Here is a 16,454-nt window from a genome sequence, read left to right as displayed (position 1 = left end):
AAAAATACATGGAGACAAAGGAAAGTGAAAATACAACATACCGACTCTTATGTGATGCAGCAAAAGCAGCACTAAGAGGGAAATTCATAGCAATACAGGCCTATCTCAACAAACAAGATCAAATGAGTAATCTTAAACTACACCCAACAGAATTAGAAAAAGAAGAACAAACAAAGCCCAGAGTCAGCAGAAGGAGGGAAATAATAAAAATTAGAGCAGAAATAAATGAAATAGAGACTAAAAAACAGTAGAAAGGATCAATGAAACTAAGAGCTGGTTCTTTGACAAGATAAAATTGACAAACCCTTAGCTAGACACACTAAGAAGAAAAGAAGGCTCAAATAAATAAAATTAAAAATTAAAGAGAAATTACAACAGGTTCCACAGAAATATGAAAGATTATAAGAGAATACTGTGAAAAACTATATGCCAACAAATTGGATAACCTAGAAGAAATGAATAAATTCTTAGACTTATTCAACCTCCCAAAACTGAATTAAGAAGAAACAGAGGATCTGAATAGACCAATCACAAGTAAAGAGATTGGAACAGTAATGAAAAACTTCCCCAAAAACAAAAGTCCAGGACCAGATGGCTTCTCTGGAGAATTCTACCAAACATTCAAAGAAGATATAATACCTGTCCTTCTCAAACTATTCCAAAAAATTGAAGAAGATGGAACACTTACTAACTCATTCTACAAAGCCAATATTACCCTAATACCAAAACCAGACAGGGACAACACAAAGAAGGAAAATTACAGGCCAATATCGCTGATGAACATAGATGCAAAAATCCTCAACAAAATATTGGCAAATTGAATGCAGCAATACATGAAAAGGATCATACACCATGATCAAGGGGGATTTATACCAGGGATGTGGGGATGGTTCAACATCCACAAACCAATCAATGTGATCCACCACATTAACAAAATGAGGAATAACAATCACATGATTGGGGGCCAGCCTGGTGCTGTAGTGGTTAAGTTCGGGCGTTCCACTTTGGCAGCCTGGGGTTTGCTGGTTCAGATCCTGGGAGGGGACCTAGTCACTGCTCATTGAGCCATGCTGAGGCAGCGTCCCACATAGAAGAGCTACAACTCTACAACTATGATATACAACTATGTACTGGGGCTTTGGGGAGAAAAAAGTGGAAGATTAGCAACAGATGTTGGCACAGGGCCAATCTTCCAAAAAAAAAAAAAAATCACATGATCATCTCAGTAGATGCAGAGAAAGGATTTGACAAGATCCAACATCCATTTATGATAAAAACTCTCAATAAAATGGGTATAGAAGGAAAGTAGCTCCACATAATAAAGGCCATATGTGACAAACCCACAGCCAACATCATACTTAACAATGAAAAACTGAAAGCCATCCCTCTGAGAACAGGAACAAGACAAAGGGGCCCACTCTCACCATTCCTATTCAACCTAGTACTGGAGGTTTTGGCCAGAGAAATTAGGCAAGAAAAAGAAAGAAAAGGTATCCAAATTGGAAAGGAAGACGTAAAACTGTAGCTGTTTGTGGACAACATGATTCTATATATAGAAAACTCTAAAGAATCCACCAGAAAACTATTAGAAATAATCAACAACTACACCAAAGTTGCAGGGTACAAAATCAACTTAGAAAAATCAGTTGCATTTCTATACACTAGTTAATGAACTAGCAGAAACAGAAGTCAAGAATACAATCCCATTTACAATCGCAACAAAAAGAATAAAAATATCTAGGAATAAATGTAACCAAGGAGGTGAAAGACCTATACACTGAAAACTCTATAAGACATGATTGAAAGAAATCGAAGAAGACATAAAGAAATGGAAAGATAGTCCATGCTCATGAATTGGAAAAATAAACATAGTTAAAATGTCCATATTACCTAAAGCAATCTACAGATTCAATGCAATCCCAATCAGAATCTCAATGACATTCTTCACGGAAATAGAACAAAGAATCCTAAAATTTATATGGAACAACAAAAGACCCCAAATAGCCAAAGCAATCCTGACAAAAAAAGAACAAAGCTGGAGGCATCACTATCCCTGACTTCAAAATATACTACAAAACTATAGTAATCAAAACAGCATGGTACTGGCACAAAAACAAACACACCAATCAATGGAACAGAATTGAGAGCCCAGAAATAAAACCACACGTATGTGGACAGCTAATCTTTAACAAAGGAGCCAAGAACATACAATGGAGAAAGGAAAGTCTCTTCAATAAATGGTGTTGGGGGCAGCCTGGTGGCGTAGTGATTTAGTTTGCACACTCCATTTCGGCGGCCTGGGGTTCACAGGTTTGGATCCCGGCTGCAGACCTACACACCATGCATCAAGCCATGCTGAGGCAGTGCCCCACATACAAAATAGAGCAAGATTGGCATAGATGTTAGCTCAGGGCGAATCTTCCTCGAGCAAAAAGAGGAAGATTGGCACAGATGTTAGCTCAGAGTGAATCTTCCTCAGCAAAAAAAAACCCAACCAAACAAACAACCTGATCAAAAAATGGGCAGAGGATATGAACAGACATGTTTCCAAAGAAGATATACAGATGGCCAACAGGCACATGAAAAGATGTTCAACATCACTAATCATCAGGGAAATGCAACTACACTAAGATATCGCCTTACACCTGTGAGAATGGCTATAACCACCAAGACAAAAAATAACAAATGTTGGAGAGGATGTGGAGAAAAGGGAACCCTCATTCACTGCTGGTGGGAATGCAAACTGGTCCAGCCTCTATGGAAAACAGTATGGAGATTCCTCAAAAAATTAAAAATAGAAATACCTTATGATCCAGCTATCCCACTTATGGGTATTTATTCAAAGAACTTGAAATCAACAATCCAAAGAGGCTCATGCACCACTGTGTTCATCGCAGCATTATTCAGTATAGCCAAGAAGTGGAAGCAACCCAAGTGTCCATCGACAGATGATTAGATAAAAAAGATGTGGTGTACTTATACAACGGAATACCACTCAGCCATAAAAAGACAAAATCGTCCCATTTGCAACAACATGGATGGACCCGGAGGGTATTATGTTAAGTGAAATAAGCCAGACAGAGAAAGACAAACACTGTATGACTTCACTCATATGTGGAATATAAACTAACACACAGACAGAGAGAACAGTTTGGGGGTTGGTTACCAGGGAGAAGGGAGTTGGGAGGTGGGCACAAGGGATGAAGGGATGCATTTATATGGTGACTGACAAATAATAATGTACAACTAGAATCTCACAATGTTATAAACTATTATGATATCAATAAAAATAAATAAGCCAGACAGAGAAAGACAAACACCATAGGATTTCACTGATATATGGAAGATAAACACATGGATAAAGAGAACAGATTAGTGGTTACCAGAGGGGAAAGGGGTGGGGGTGTGGGTGAAAGGGGTAAAGGGGCACATATGTATGGTGACAGACAAAAATTAGACTATTGGTGGTGAGCACGATGCAGTCTATACAGAAATTGATATATAATAATGTACACCTGAAATTACATGATGGTATAAACCAATATGACCTCAATAAAAAATATATATAAGCCTCAAAATAAAAATTTTTTAAAATATAGAAAAAAAAGGGAGGGAGATTTGGACACAGACATGCACAGTGGGAAGACGATGTGAAGAGACCCAGGGAGAATGCCAGGTGAAGACAGAAGGTTGGAGTGATGCATCTACAAGACAAGAGACGCCAAAGATGGCTGGCAAACCCCTAGAATCTGGGAAGAGGCAAGGAAGCATCCTCCCCTGGAGAGAGTGTGGCCCTGCCAGCACCTTGATTTCAGACTTCCAGCCTCCAGAACTATGAGACAATACGTTTCGGTTGTTTTAAACTTCCCCATTTGTGGTACTGTGTTACAGCATCCCGAGGAAACTGACACAGTCGTGTGTTCAGTTCTGCGTCCTTGCTCATTCTGGCCCCTCCTTTATCTCTTACCCAGAGAGGAGCTCTTGGCCTCCAACTGTGGGTAGCTGTGGACTTGTCTGTTTCTCCTCTCAGTACTGTCACTTTTTGCTTCATGTATTTTGAGTCTCTTTTGTTAGGTGCACACACATTTAGGGTTGTTACCTCTTCCTGGTGAATTTACCCTTTTATCATTGTGTAATGTCCCTCTTTCCCCGGTAATATTTTTTTTTTCTGAAGGGTACTTTACTTTGTCTGATATTAACATAGCCAAAATCCTGTTTCTTTATATTGTATTTTTGTGGAATATGTTTTTCCATCCTTTACTTTTAATCTCCCCATGTAATTATATTTGAAGTAAGTTTCTTATAGATGGCACAGTGGGGGTGTAGTTTTTTGTTTTTGTTTAAGTTTCATTTTGACGATAATGTAATTATTGATATGCTTAGGTATACATTTACTGTGGTTTTTTTTGTGAGGAAGATCAGCCCTGTGCTAACATCTGCCAATCCTCCTCTTTTTTTGCTGAGGAAGACTGGCCCTGAGCTAACATCCGTGCCCATCTTCCTCCACTTTATATGGGACACCGCCACAGCATGGCTTGCCAAGCAGCGCGTGGGTGCACGCCCAGGATCTGAACCGGCGAACCCCGGGCTGCTGCAGCGGAGTGTGCGCACTTAACCACTTGCGCCCCCGGGTCAGCCTGTTTTGTTTGTTTTCTGTTGGTTCTCTCTGTTTTTGTTCCTCAGTTTCTCTTTCCTGCCTATAATGATAAAGAGTTATTTGAGCATTTTTTAGTATTTTAGTTTAGTTTATTGTGAGAATTAGTAAAGGGAAACCTTGTGTGAAATGGAGTTAGGAGGCCAGAAGGGGGAGCCCCAGTGCAGCCCCACCGAGGTCAGTCACGGGAAGATGGTCAACTACAGGAAGAAATGTCACTGTATCCCAGACAGAAATCCAGAACCCCAGCAACTTGGCCAACGAGAAACCATCACCACCCTAAACTCGGCTTTTCTCCAGTGGACTTTTTTCACAACAGCCCCTCCCAGCTTCCTCCTTTCTCTCTCTAAAATGACGTTCCTCTCCTTTGATGGCTGGACTTGCCTGTGGGCTGCCATAGCATTGCAGCAGAGAATTGCAATTCTTTGGCTATTTCCAAATAAACTCTTTTTGCTGGTAAGATAACTGGCTGTTTTATTTTTAAGGTTGACATTATCTCTTGTGATTTTGACTCTCTTTGTATAGTATTTTTGGTGGGGGTTCTAAGGATCACAACATACTTAACTACAACAGTTTCCTTGGAATCAGTGTGTTGCACTTTGATTGGGGTGTAGAAACCCTACCCCCCTTCAGCCTCCTTTCTTGCCCCTCATGTTACATCTGTGTGGACTAACAGCTCCATCAGACAGTGTTGTAACCCTTTCTTTCAACTGTAAACATGTTTTAAAGAAATCAAGAGGGGCCGGTCCCGTGGCTTAGCAGTTAAGTGCGCACACTCCACTACTGGCGGCCCGGGTTCGGATCCCGGGCAAGCACCGACGCACCGCTTGTCCGGCCATGCTGAGGCTGTGTCCCACATACAGCAACTAGAAGGATGTGCAACTATGACATGCAACTATCTACTGGGGCTTTGGGGAGAAAAAGGGAAAAAAAAGGAGGATTAGCAATAGATGTTAGCTCAGGGCTGATCTTCCTCACAAAAAAAAAAAAAAGAAATCAAGAGTCTACCATTTCTGTTGCTGTTCCCTCATCGCTGATGTTCCTTCTGATATCTCTTCCCTCCCGTTGGAAGACCTTCCATTAGCAGTTGTGTTAAGGAAGCTCTGCTGGCTGCAAATCCTCTGAGCCTTCTTTCATTTGAGACTTTATTTCACCTTTATTCGTGAAGGATATTTTCATGGATAGAGAATTCTGGGTTGACAGTCTTTCCTTTTCCCCAGAACTTAAAAAATGGTGTGCCGCCTCCTGTGGCCTCTTGGTCTCTGATGAGAAGTCTGCTGTCATCCACGTCACTGCTCTCAAGACTTTTTTGTTTTTAGTTTTCAGCAGTTTAATTAGACGTATCTGGGTGTGGCGTCTTTGAGTTGATCCTGTTTTGGATTTGCTCACTTCTTGAATCTGTAGGTTTATATCTTTCACCATATTTGGGAAGTTTTCAGCCGTTATTTCTTCAAATCACTTTCTCTGTTTTTGGGCTTCTAGTGATACAAATGTTAGACTTTGACTTACTGTCCCACAGGTCCTGGGGGCCCTCACTTTTTACCCCAGTCTTTTCTCTTTCTGTTGTTGAGGTTGGATAATTTCCATTGATCTATCTTCAGTCAAGTTCACTGACTCCTCTGTCATCTCTATTCTGCTATTGAGTCTGTCCTGTGAGTTTTAAAATTTTGGTTATTTTGCTTTTCAGTTATAACATTTCCATTTGGTTCATCCTATATCTTCTGTTTCTTTGTTGAGACTTTTATATTTATATTTTTACGTCCATTGCAAAATGTTTGTGATTGCTTATTCAAGCATTTTTATAATAGCTACTTGAGAGTCTTTGTCAGATAATTTCAACATGTGTGTCTTCTCATCCTTGGCATCCATTGAATGTCTTTTCCCTGTGAGTTGAAGTTTTCATGGCTCTTCATATGCCAAGTAATTGTGGATTGTATTCTGGACATTGTGAACACTTCTTTATTAGATTTGGGTCTTGTTTAAGTCCTGTGGAGAATGGTGATGTCTTTGTTTCGCAGTCACTTGGTCTTGTTAGGTTCATGTGCATGTTCCCACTGCCGTCGGTGGGCTGGACCCCATGTCAGTCCAGGCACCAAAGCCATGCTCTTTGGGCTGGTCCTGCATGTGCACCATCCCGTCCTCAGACTGGGACTCGGGTGTTGGTCTGCAAGCTCTCCAAGTGTTGGGTTTGATCATTAAGAGTCAATCCATGCATCTGCAGCCTGAGGGTGAGCCTTGGGGTCTTAACCACTTCATGGGCTGTTTCCCCAGCTGCTTCCTCGGGTCTGGTTGCTGGCACTCTGTCTGGTCCTTCAGCCAGCAACGTGGGGCTCTTGTTACCCCCGCTCTGTCGTACTCTTTCCTGGTCAGGCCATATCTGGGTCCACTCAGCAGGAGAGTAGACAGCACAGTAATGGGAGCTCTTGGAACCACAGCTGCACTGAACAGCAGCAAGGCGCCTGCCTCAGAGAGTGGCTTTCGTGGGTTTCCAGAGCCACCACTCCCACTGCCACCAGGGGATGGCCCGGGGCACTAAAGAACAGGGGGAAGAGGACTCAGGGCATTTCCACACACTCTGAGCATCAGGAGTTCCCTCTCACAGTCCCCCTAGCAGGTTGCTCCCGGCTGTGCTGAGTGCAGGCCGAGTACTGAGGGCGAGTGGTGGTAAACAGTGCTGGTCCTGTGGGACTTGTGGTTCTGCCCCTGCTGCCTGATTCGCCTGCCGTGGTGCCCTCCTCAGTTCTTAGCTGCTCCAGGCCTCTGTCCAGATGTTGTAGCTGCACTGTGCGAGGCACAGGGCCTCTGTGCCTGCTCCATCTCACCTGGACCCAGAACTGCCCCTCAGAGCTCTTACGTCGTCTCCGTATCCTTGCCGGGCGGCGGCTTCACAGCCATCATCTAGCGTGCGTGTGATTTGCCTGGGCCTGGGCCAAGCCTTAGGAGAGAGGCAGGGCCACCCCCCACCCTTCCACTGCCGTTCTGCTCTATGTCCCCGTCATCACGTGCTTAGCCCCACAGAGCTCGGCCCCCTGCCCGCCCCCCAGCAGTCAGGGCACCCCGTCAAGGACATGGCTGAGGCTGCTGATGCCCACCAGTTCCCATGGCCCCAGGAGCTAGACGCAGCTCCTCCTACTCCCCATGCCCTGCCCGCCTGCCGGGCTGTCCCTTGTCCTTCATAGCCCTGCCCCGTGGGTCCCTTCGTGTCTCTCTGCTGGCGGTGAGCGCACAGTGCAGGGACGTGCTGAAGCATCTTGTGTGTTTGTGGCCTCATCCCCTTGGAGGTCGCAGGGGCGGCAACTGGGGATGCAGACTGGAGCCGCACTGCCCAGTTCAGTGTGGCTCCCGTGCTCTGCCACAGCCTCGGCATCCCACCACCCTCAGGCAGGCATGGTGAGAGGCCACGTAGGTACCCTGGGGCCCTCCCTGCTTATGGAGACCAGACGACAGTGTGCTCTTGCCAACTAAAGTTTATTCAGGCCCTGAATGGGTGACCAGTGACATGCAGTTCGCCCGGGCCCACAGCCGACTGACCTGTACCACTGACCCTGCTGATGCACAAACAAGTTCCCAGAGAAGGAAGCCTGGGGCTCCCAGAGCGAGGTCAGACCCGGGAAACACCGCCCAGGGCCCCACAGGGCCAGCTGAGGGGTATGTGTCATGCTGACTGTCGCAGGACCCGTGTCCGTGGGAAGAGGGTGGGTGAAGAGCAGGGCCACCAGTGTCCTGTGCACCCCAAGCCAGCCAGGAGGCTTGCCCCAGTGCTGAGCATCATGGCTGTGGGAGGAGGTGTGTGTGCAAGCGTGGTGGGGGTCAGGCCATCCCCTCCCTGCAGCCCTCCTGGACCTCCCACCTAAGGCATGACTACTGTGAGCTTCTCTGCCCCCACATGGTCTGGGCAGCAGCTTGGCCCGCGGGAAAGAGCCACGAACAGGCCTCTGTGGCATCCTCTGTGGGTTCCAGCAGTTTGAGGACACCCAGGACACTCTGTTGCCCCTCAGCGCCTCTGGCTGGCAAACCAAGAGAAGATAGGGCGCGGGCGTGGGCGTGGGGCCTGGTGGACACGCACGGTGCGTGGTGAGCGCCAGGCTTTGATGGTGGCGTCATCGCTGGCTGTCAGCAGTAGCTCTTGCTCCTGGGGGCTGAAGACCACTGAGTTGACCACGTCTTGATGCCGCAGCTTGGCCAGGCAGATGTTGTAGTGGCGGTCCCAGATGTAGCCATGCCGGTCCTCGGCCCCACTGTGGGACAGTCTGAATGAGCCCCTGCCTGCCACACCCAGGCCACACCGTGCCCTGAGCTCCTACCTGGCCACGAAGTCCCTGCTGACGTCCAGGAAGATGAAGAAGCACTCATCGTTGGGTGTGTAAGCACGGTGGGCGCGCAGGGCCCGCTTCACCTCCTGCATGGTCTTGAGATCGAACACCAGCAGGTCGATCTCCTCTGCAATGGGCGGTGGCTGCATGGGGTCAGCCACCACCGAGCCGCTGGGCCAGGCGCGGCTGTTGACATACAGGTACCTGGGCGAAGGCATGCTGCTCGGTACCGGCGACTTGCAGACACCCCCACCCAGGACCCTGTGGGCGGCCCACCTGTTGTCAGGGGATAGGCCCATGCCGATGATGTGTCCGTGCACGTCGATGACGTGGTCCAGAGCATCGAAGAAGGCATCCGAACCCCGGCCCTCGCCCAGCACAGGCCCAGCCGTGGTCATCTGGTGTGGCAGGATCTGCTTGATGCCTGCAGAAGGGCTGGGTGAGGGCAACCCCGAGCCCTTGGGGCGGCACCCCGGTGCCTGGGAGCTCCCAGACGTCCGTGGGTGCTGCCTGCCCTGCGGGCCCCAAATCTGAACCAGAGAGCCCCCCACCGCCACTCCTTGGCCCCCACTGAACGTGTGCTGTGGGTGGCCAACCAGGGCTGGGCCCCATGACCAACAATGAAGCAGTCTTTGGACTGCTTCCACGGACTCACTGGCTGCCTGGCCCATGGGACCCCACCCCCGTCCCCAGGAAGCCTCACCCCCAGGTCTAGGAACTGCGGAGGGCCCTGCCCAGTACCGATCTGGTGTGGTGAGTAAGTGAGGCAACCCGTGGTGAAGATGAGGAGCTTGCTCCGGGCGTCAGCTGTGCTGCGCTCGGGGGGCTTGGTGCGGCCCTGGGCCAGCAGCTCAGCCACCTTGGTCTCCAGCATGCGCTCTGACAGCTGGGGCTGCGCCCGCCCATCCAGGAGGCCGTCCAGCAAGTGCCGCAAGCCCTCCTTGCCGCGGGCCGGGGCTGGGGCCGCGCTGGCCACCTCATCCTCGCCACCATTGCCCAGGTCAAAGACGCGGCGGGGGGGTGCGCCAGGGGCGCCGGCGTCCAGCAGGAGGTCAGGGCTGTCGAAGCGGCTGCAGTCGGCCACCATCACGGTGCGGATGGTGCTGGCGTTGAGGTTCTGGATCTTGAAAAGCCGCTTCACCACGTTGACATTCTCTGACTCCACATCCTGGAAGCAGGAGCACAGACTGTGGGCGCCGGGCGGGGGAAAGGGCGCCAGGTGGGGGAGGGGGCACACCTGCCTGCACCCGCCCACACCTGGAAGGCGTTGTTGAGCCAGAGCACCGAGCAGGAGGTGATGTCTCCGATGCGGTGCAGGTTCCCCGAGATCAGACTGGTCTCTGTGAGCCAGCAGCCAAACACGTCGTAGGGCTTGTTGCGCACGCGGGACAGCAGGGCGAAGGTGTCTGCAGGGAGGGGTCGGGCTGGGCAGGTGGTCGGACGGGGTGGGGAGGGCCCAGGGCCAGGACAGGGAGCAGGGGGCAGTGAGTCGGGCGGGCTTGGCCAGAAGGGGGCGGGGCAGTGGGAAGGCAGCAGTCTTGGCCGGGATGACCAGCCCACTCCAGGCCTGCTCTCACCTAGGCTAATGACGGCGATCTCTCCTGACGAGGAGTTGTGGGGCCCCAGGAACACCCCCGAGGCCAGCAGCAGCGAGTCATCCTGGTTGAACTGGGAGAATTGGGTGTAGCTCCAATTGTAGGGCCGCATGTCCGCGCTGTGCACCAGCGAGATGGTCAGGTCGTTGTTCCAGATCTGTGTGGGCCAAGTTGGTGGGTTCATGTGAGCCCACCCTGCATGGGGCACCCGGGCCCACCGTGCAAGCGCGGCCCCTCTCTCGGCCACGTAAGCCAAGCCAGTGCCCAGAAACCGCCATTTGGATGGGGGCTCCTTGCCCCTGGCCATCAGACCACCCGAGAGGTGGGTACATGGGGCTGGGGCCTGGCTCTGGAGCAGTGGCTTCGAGCAGGACCCTCTGTTTTGGCAGTTAGGGGCGCCCCACCCCAGCCTCTTGTCCTGTGTGGTCCAGGCCAGGAGTCCAGGTCTCAGCTGAGGTTCCTCATCCCTGACCGGGCCCTCCACATGGAGACGCGTCACCCTGGGCCATCCCTCCCCTCTGGCCTGGCCCTCCCTTCCCACCTGATAGGCTGCCTGGCCCCAGGGCGTTCCCACTGTGGCAGCTGGGGCCGTGGCCGGCCTCACCTTCACGGTGCAGTCCTTGGAGCAGGAAGCAAACTGGTAACCCGAGTGGGAGAAGCTGAGGTGCAGGACCTGGTCAGTGTGTTCCCTGAGTGTCTGCACCTCCACGCAGGGCACCGTGTCATAGAGCCGCCGGAACTCCTCATACCAGGACGTGGCCGCTGTGGGAGGGTCACCGCTGGGGCCCCGAGCCTCCCTCCCACAGTCAGAGGCCAGGGCCCTGACAGCGTGGGAGCCAGCTCTGCCCCTGGAGCACCCTGGTCACCACCCTGCACCGCCAAACCCATGGCCCTGCCCACCTTCGGCCTCCCTACCAAGCCCTGTGCTCTGAGGCATGGGCTGGCTGTCCCTCACCACTGTGAGGACCTGGGCAGCAGGCGCCCGGCACTGTGGTTTCAGAAGACCGCAGCCGTGGGGACGGCCCTGCCTCCCACCAGCCAGCCAGCCCGGTGGGCTGAGGGGCCACGTGCAGGCGCTGACCTGGGTGTCGGGGCACATCGCGGGCCACCTGATAGTAGCGGTAGAATTGCTCCCGCCACAGGAACTCGTCCCGGGACACGGCCTGCCACTGGCGGCACACCAGCCCAGCGGCCAGCACGTCAGCAGGGTCCAAGCTCAGGAAGATCTGGTAGACGAGGCTATCAGGGAGCAGGGGCGTGCCCCCCTCCTCCATCGTGACATTCTGCCCAGGCGGCCCTGAAACCAATACAAGGCTCCCTTAGCCGCCGGGCAGACCAAGGGGGACATGGGTCCCCAGGCCCAATGAGAGGCGCCGGAGTCTGGGGCTGAGCTGAGGCAGCTGGGGGTTGTTCCTCCAGCACCACCAACTGCCCTGATGGGAATTCCATTGGACTGAGCATGTGCGGAGAGCCAGCTGGCAGTGCCCGCTGGGCCAAGGACCGAACAGCTTCACCAAGGCCCTCTGGACAGTCATGCTCCTGGGACCCCATGCTCCTGGGGGCCCCTCTGCAAGTCCCACTGAGTCCCTGGAACAGGCAGCTTCCGGGTAGGCAGCACACACTTCTCAGCACCCTGGGTCCTGGTCCAGCCTGAAGTAGAGCGTGGGGGAGAGGGAGGCAGCCCCTGGGGACCCCAGACCCACCCTCACCCCAAAAGGGTCCTGGACTTGGGGGACAGGTTTTCCGGGTGGGGTCCTCTGACCTCCCCACCGCGGGCCCAGGGAGACATCTGGGTGCCAGGGCTGGTGACCGCTCAGAGGCCAAGAAACGAAGGGCCGGTGACCCCCGCGCGCTCCTGTCACTCTGACCTTGCCGCCCCAAGGCTTCAGAGCTGTCGGCATGGGACAGAGCTCCTTTCGAGAAGAGGCTTGGGGCTGGCGGGACGAGGGCCAGCCCGCCAGGCCCAGACGCCGCCTGGGGCACCAGCTGGCCCTCAGCCTCCGCCCTGTGGCCTAACGGAGCCCTGCCGGGTGGGCGGCCCGCCAGCGCGGCCACTGCCCGGAGAGCTGAGGGCGGGGCGGGGCGGGGGCGGGGCCGCCCAGCGCCCCCTCCCTCCTTCCCGACGAGGGGCTGCCGGGGGCGGGGCCTGCGCTCGGCCCCTGGGGCCCGGCGTGGACAGCCTCGGCCACTCATTCATTGGCCGGGGGTCGGCGGGGGCCGGAGGCCGGGGGCCAGGGCTCCGAACAGGGGCCGGGGACCCAGAGACCGGGCCGGGGATCGGGGGCTGGGGGTCCGGAGATGGGGACCGGACATGGCCGTGACGACGCTCCGCCGGGGCCGGAGGTCCGGCAGCCGGGCCGGGGCCGTGGGGCCGGGGCGGCGTGACGACGCTCCCCGGGGCCGGGCGCACTCACCGCGGCCGTCTCTGCCCGGCTGCGCGGCCCCGGCCCGGCCTCGGCTCGCGGACCCGCTTCCGCCCCCGCCGCTCCGGCCGCCGCGTCTCTATGATGGACCCGCCAGGCCGACGACACGAGCCCCGAGGCATAGATGGCCGCGGAACGCCGAACGCCCGGCAGCCCGCGCCGGCTGTTCCTGCGCCTGCGCTTCGGGCCCCGCGGCCTGGCGGCGCTTTTTTGTGCTCCCGCGCGCGCTTGGCCTCGCCCGGAACAGCGCCCCTGGCGGCCAGTTGGGGCGGCGGCCGTGCGCCGGGCCCGTGGGCGGGGCTGTGGGCGAGGCTGGCGTTCGCCGGGTTCGCGATCCGGCGCCGGCACTCTGCGCTGTCCGGCCCTGAGCAAGTGGCTTCAGAGGCTCCATGTTTTTCGCTGTGGGGATAAGACCAGTTCTTGCCTCAAGGAGCTGTTGGCGGTTTAAGGGAGTTAAATGTGCAAAGGTCTGAGCACCGACCGCAAGGGAAATCAGGTGTGGGCTTGTGGACAAGGAGCCAGAGGTCAACTGGGACTTTGTACCCAGGACATGGCTCCAGGGCCCTGCCGGGAAGTTCAGGGTTGAGGTCAGATGTCCAGGACGAGGCCGAGCTCATGAGGAGCCTGGGGCGGGATGGGGGTGGGGCCCCTGGCCCAGGGTGGAGGTTTGGGAGGCAGGAGGACTGACATGGACTTCCTGGGCCTGGCTCCTGGGCCGCGATGGACAGTGGACTCTGACCCCGGAGTTGGCCGTCCTGCCCTCAGCCTCCCCTAGTCCCGTCACTGTCAGTGCTGCCGTCATGCTGCCCCCCAGGACTGCACTCCTTTTGACTCTGCTCTTGGCTGCAGCCTCCCTGGGCCAGAGGGCTCGCAGACCCCCTCGGCCCCCGTCCCCCATCAGCACCATTCAGCCTAAGGCCAACTTCGACGCTCAGCAGGTAGAGCTGGGGGAGGTGGGAGGGCAGGACCTTGCCCCAGCAGCCCCCATCCCCTCGTGTCCTCACGTGGCCTGCCCCCAGTTTGCAGGGACGTGGCTTCTCGTGGCCGTGGCCTCCTCGTGCCGCTTCCTGCAGGAGCAAGGCCACCGGGCTGAGGCGACCACATTGCAGGTGGCTCCCCAGGGTGCAGCCATGGCCGTCGGCACCTTCCAAAAGCTGTGAGTCCCAGCACAGACCCCCGGCCCCACCCAGCCCCAGTGACTCCCACCTCAGCCCATCACTCCACCCCAGCCCCTGGCCCCACCCCTGCTGTGGCTGGGACCACTGTCCCACGTGGCCCACCTGGGTTGGAGTCCCCGAGCCTGTTGTGCCTCCTCCCACCCCCACCCCCCAGGGATGGGGTCTGCTGGCAGGTGCGGCAGCTCTTCCGAGACACGGGGGTCCCGGGCCGCTTCCTGCTCCAAGGTGAGGCAAGGGCAGCTGGTGTGGGGGTGCAAGGCTGGGGGGGGCGCTGAGGCAGCTGACCCGGCTCTGCCCAGCCCGAGGTGCCCGCAGGGTGGTGGACGTGGTCGTCGGGGAGACGGACTACCGGGGTTTCGCCGTCCTGTACCTGGAGCGGGCGCGGCGGCTGTCGGTGAAGCTGTACGGTGCGTCCACGTGGGAGCTCGGGCTTGGCACACACTTGGGGCCGTCCCGGTGGGGCTGTGCAAGCCGAGGTGGACACACAGACCTCCCTTCCCTCCCTCCCTCCCAGCGTCCTGACCCTCTCCTGCTGAGCAGGGGCCCAGGGAGAAGCCCCTGCAGACAGGCGGTGGTGTGGGACAGAGAGGGACAGGGACGGGGTGGGGAGCAGATGGGGAGACAGCAGAGAGGGGCAGGGGTCAGACAGCGGCCAGGCGTGTCCCAGGCCCGCAGACCCTGTCCCCAGAGCACCCTGCCCACCCTGCCCAGCCCTGTTTCCCACAGCCCGCTCCCTCCCCGTGAGCGACTCGGCCCTGAGTGCGTTTGGACAGCGGGTCCAGGGGGCCAACCTGACGGAGGACCACATCTTGTTCTTCCCCAAGTACGGTGAGCACCCTGTGTCCCTCCGCCACTGGCCCTACCCTCCCTGTGTGCGCCCCGCCCGTGCCACCCCTGACCCCCGCCTGGACCCCCAGGTTTCTGCGAGGCCGCAGACCAGTTCCACGTCCTGGACGGTGAGTGGGCAGCACCCTCCGGCGGTGCCGGGAGGGTGGGCGCCCCGCGGCTCCTCACCGCCTCTAGTCTTGTCTCTGTGCCGCAGAAGTGAGCAGGTGAGGCCATGGCCCCGCGGAGAAGGAGCGGAAGCCCTGGCGGTGGGGCTGCTGTCCCTCACTGAGCCCCCGCACCCCACACCCTCTCTCCCATCTGCCCCGAAGCTGCCCCTCACCCCCAGGAGCGCGGGGGCGCCGCCTTCATTAAATGCCGTCGGTCTCGGGCCCTGACTCCTTCCTTTCCACGCTGGAACCGCCGGGGTCTCTGCCTGCCAGTCATTTCATGGGCACGTGGGGCTGCTCGCCCGGAAAAGCCGAAGGGTGGAAGGTCAAGAACCCTCCCCAGGGGGGCAGGTGGAAAGGGCTCTCCCCAAGGCCTAGAAGGCCCGGCGCCCCGCTTTCCCTGGGCCTCGGTGTCTCTTCTTCAGTTGGGCCCCTGCGCTGTGGTCCCTGCTGCCCTTCCCCGCTCCCTGACCGAGCACGCAGCCCTGCTGGCCTCCCTGGGCTGCCTGGGTGGGCCCAGGACCTGAGCCCGCAGCCCGCACAGACGGGGTGGGGCGGCTTTTCCTGGGGGATGTGGAGCCTCCCCTGGTCCTCCTGGCCTCCTGCTGCCCCCTTAGCTCCCTCCTGGGAGGCAGGGGCCCTGTGGCCTGAGGCAGGATGGGCCACTGAGGTGGGGCGGGCAGTTTTGGGGGGGCTGGCAGGAGACCCCTCGCAGTTCCTGGACGTGGTACCTGGGGGGTCTGGGGTGAGCTGGAGTCCGTCTTAGGTGGACAGGAGGCTGGGCTGTTCCTCACGGCCGCCCCGGGGGCTGGCAGGGCCAAATGGAGCACAGGACTGGCCTGGAGCAGAACTGACCGCCTGGGGCTGAGTCCACTTCTGGCATGGGGCAGCCGGGTGCCCCCATGGGAAGATCATGTGGGCAGGTGGCAGGGGGCTTGCCAGAGTAGTTGGGACAGAGAGGTGGGGGCGGGTCTGTGCCCCAAGCTGGGGGAAGCAGGCCAGCCTCTTTCACGTGGCAGGACTGGGCTGAGCACGGGGGCTCTGGGCGCATAGGGGAGGGACCCCTGATGCAGACGGGGTGTCCCCCCGGAGCCCACACCCGGGGTCTGGCCAGGGTCACCAGCTGCAGGGGAAGGTGTGCTCCGATCTGTAGAGAAAACGTTTCCGGAATGTGGGGGCTCCGAGGCCCAGGGGAGGGGACGCAGGGGAGAGAAGGAGGGGCTGAAGACGGGGTGTCGGTGTTCTCATCCCCTAGTGGCTGCCTGGAGGGGCCCCTCCAAATGACACCAGACTGTC

The 16,454-nt window shown here is 56.2% G+C and overlaps 2 protein-coding genes across 8 annotated transcripts; one reads left to right on the top strand and one right to left on the bottom strand.

The window, feature by feature from the left end:
* Window positions 1-8,103: 8,103 nt before the first annotated feature.
* Window positions 8,104-13,103, bottom strand: FBXW5 (F-box and WD repeat domain containing 5). Of its 5 annotated transcripts, none has more exons than XM_087418753.1 (9): window positions 12,977-13,103; window positions 11,644-11,859; window positions 11,167-11,324; window positions 10,545-10,719; window positions 10,225-10,391; window positions 9,709-10,135; window positions 9,244-9,391; window positions 8,959-9,171; window positions 8,104-8,904 (listed from the first exon to the last, which is right to left on the bottom strand). In XM_087418753.1, the coding sequence occupies exons 2-9, from the start codon at window positions 11,834-11,836 to the stop codon at window positions 8,649-8,651; spliced, it is 1,737 nt and encodes a 578-aa protein (XP_087274879.1). In that variant the 5' UTR covers window positions 11,837-11,859; window positions 12,977-13,103; the 3' UTR covers window positions 8,104-8,648. The 5 variants fall into 5 exon arrangements, with proteins under 5 accessions (XP_087274879.1, XP_087274876.1, XP_087274877.1 ...); XM_087418750.1 differs by lacking the exon at window positions 12,977-13,103 and adding an exon at window positions 12,431-12,905; XM_087418751.1 differs by lacking the exon at window positions 12,977-13,103 and adding an exon at window positions 12,431-12,905 and having other exon boundaries at window positions 8,104-8,892.
* A 34-nt stretch (window positions 13,104-13,137) lies between these two features.
* C8G (complement C8 gamma chain) lies at window positions 13,138-15,824 on the top strand. 3 transcript variants are annotated; one of them, XM_004423670.3, is made up of 7 exons: window positions 13,732-13,923; window positions 14,005-14,141; window positions 14,318-14,388; window positions 14,463-14,570; window positions 14,890-14,991; window positions 15,081-15,119; window positions 15,206-15,353. In XM_004423670.3, exons 1-7 carry the CDS (start codon window positions 13,786-13,788, stop codon window positions 15,217-15,219), a joined length of 609 nt encoding a protein of 202 aa, XP_004423727.1. In that variant the 5' UTR covers window positions 13,732-13,785; the 3' UTR covers window positions 15,220-15,353. The 3 variants fall into 3 exon arrangements, with proteins under 3 accessions (XP_087274882.1, XP_087274880.1, XP_004423727.1); XM_087418756.1 differs by lacking the exon at window positions 14,318-14,388 and adding an exon at window positions 13,138-13,481 and having other exon boundaries at window positions 13,835-13,923; window positions 14,463-14,991; window positions 15,206-15,824; XM_087418754.1 differs by having other exon boundaries at window positions 13,645-13,923; window positions 14,463-14,991; window positions 15,206-15,822.
* The last annotated feature ends 630 nt before the right edge of the window (window positions 15,825-16,454 follow it).

The sequence above is a fragment of the Ceratotherium simum genome, chromosome 29 (genome assembly GCF_057802395.1).
Source record: "Ceratotherium simum simum isolate JZ-2026a chromosome 29, ASM5780239v1, whole genome shotgun sequence".
In the NCBI taxonomy this organism is placed as follows: Eukaryota; Metazoa; Chordata; class Mammalia; order Perissodactyla; family Rhinocerotidae; genus Ceratotherium; species Ceratotherium simum.
Note: the sequence above shows the minus strand (reverse complement) of the source record. Positions and strands in the feature narration are given on the sequence as shown.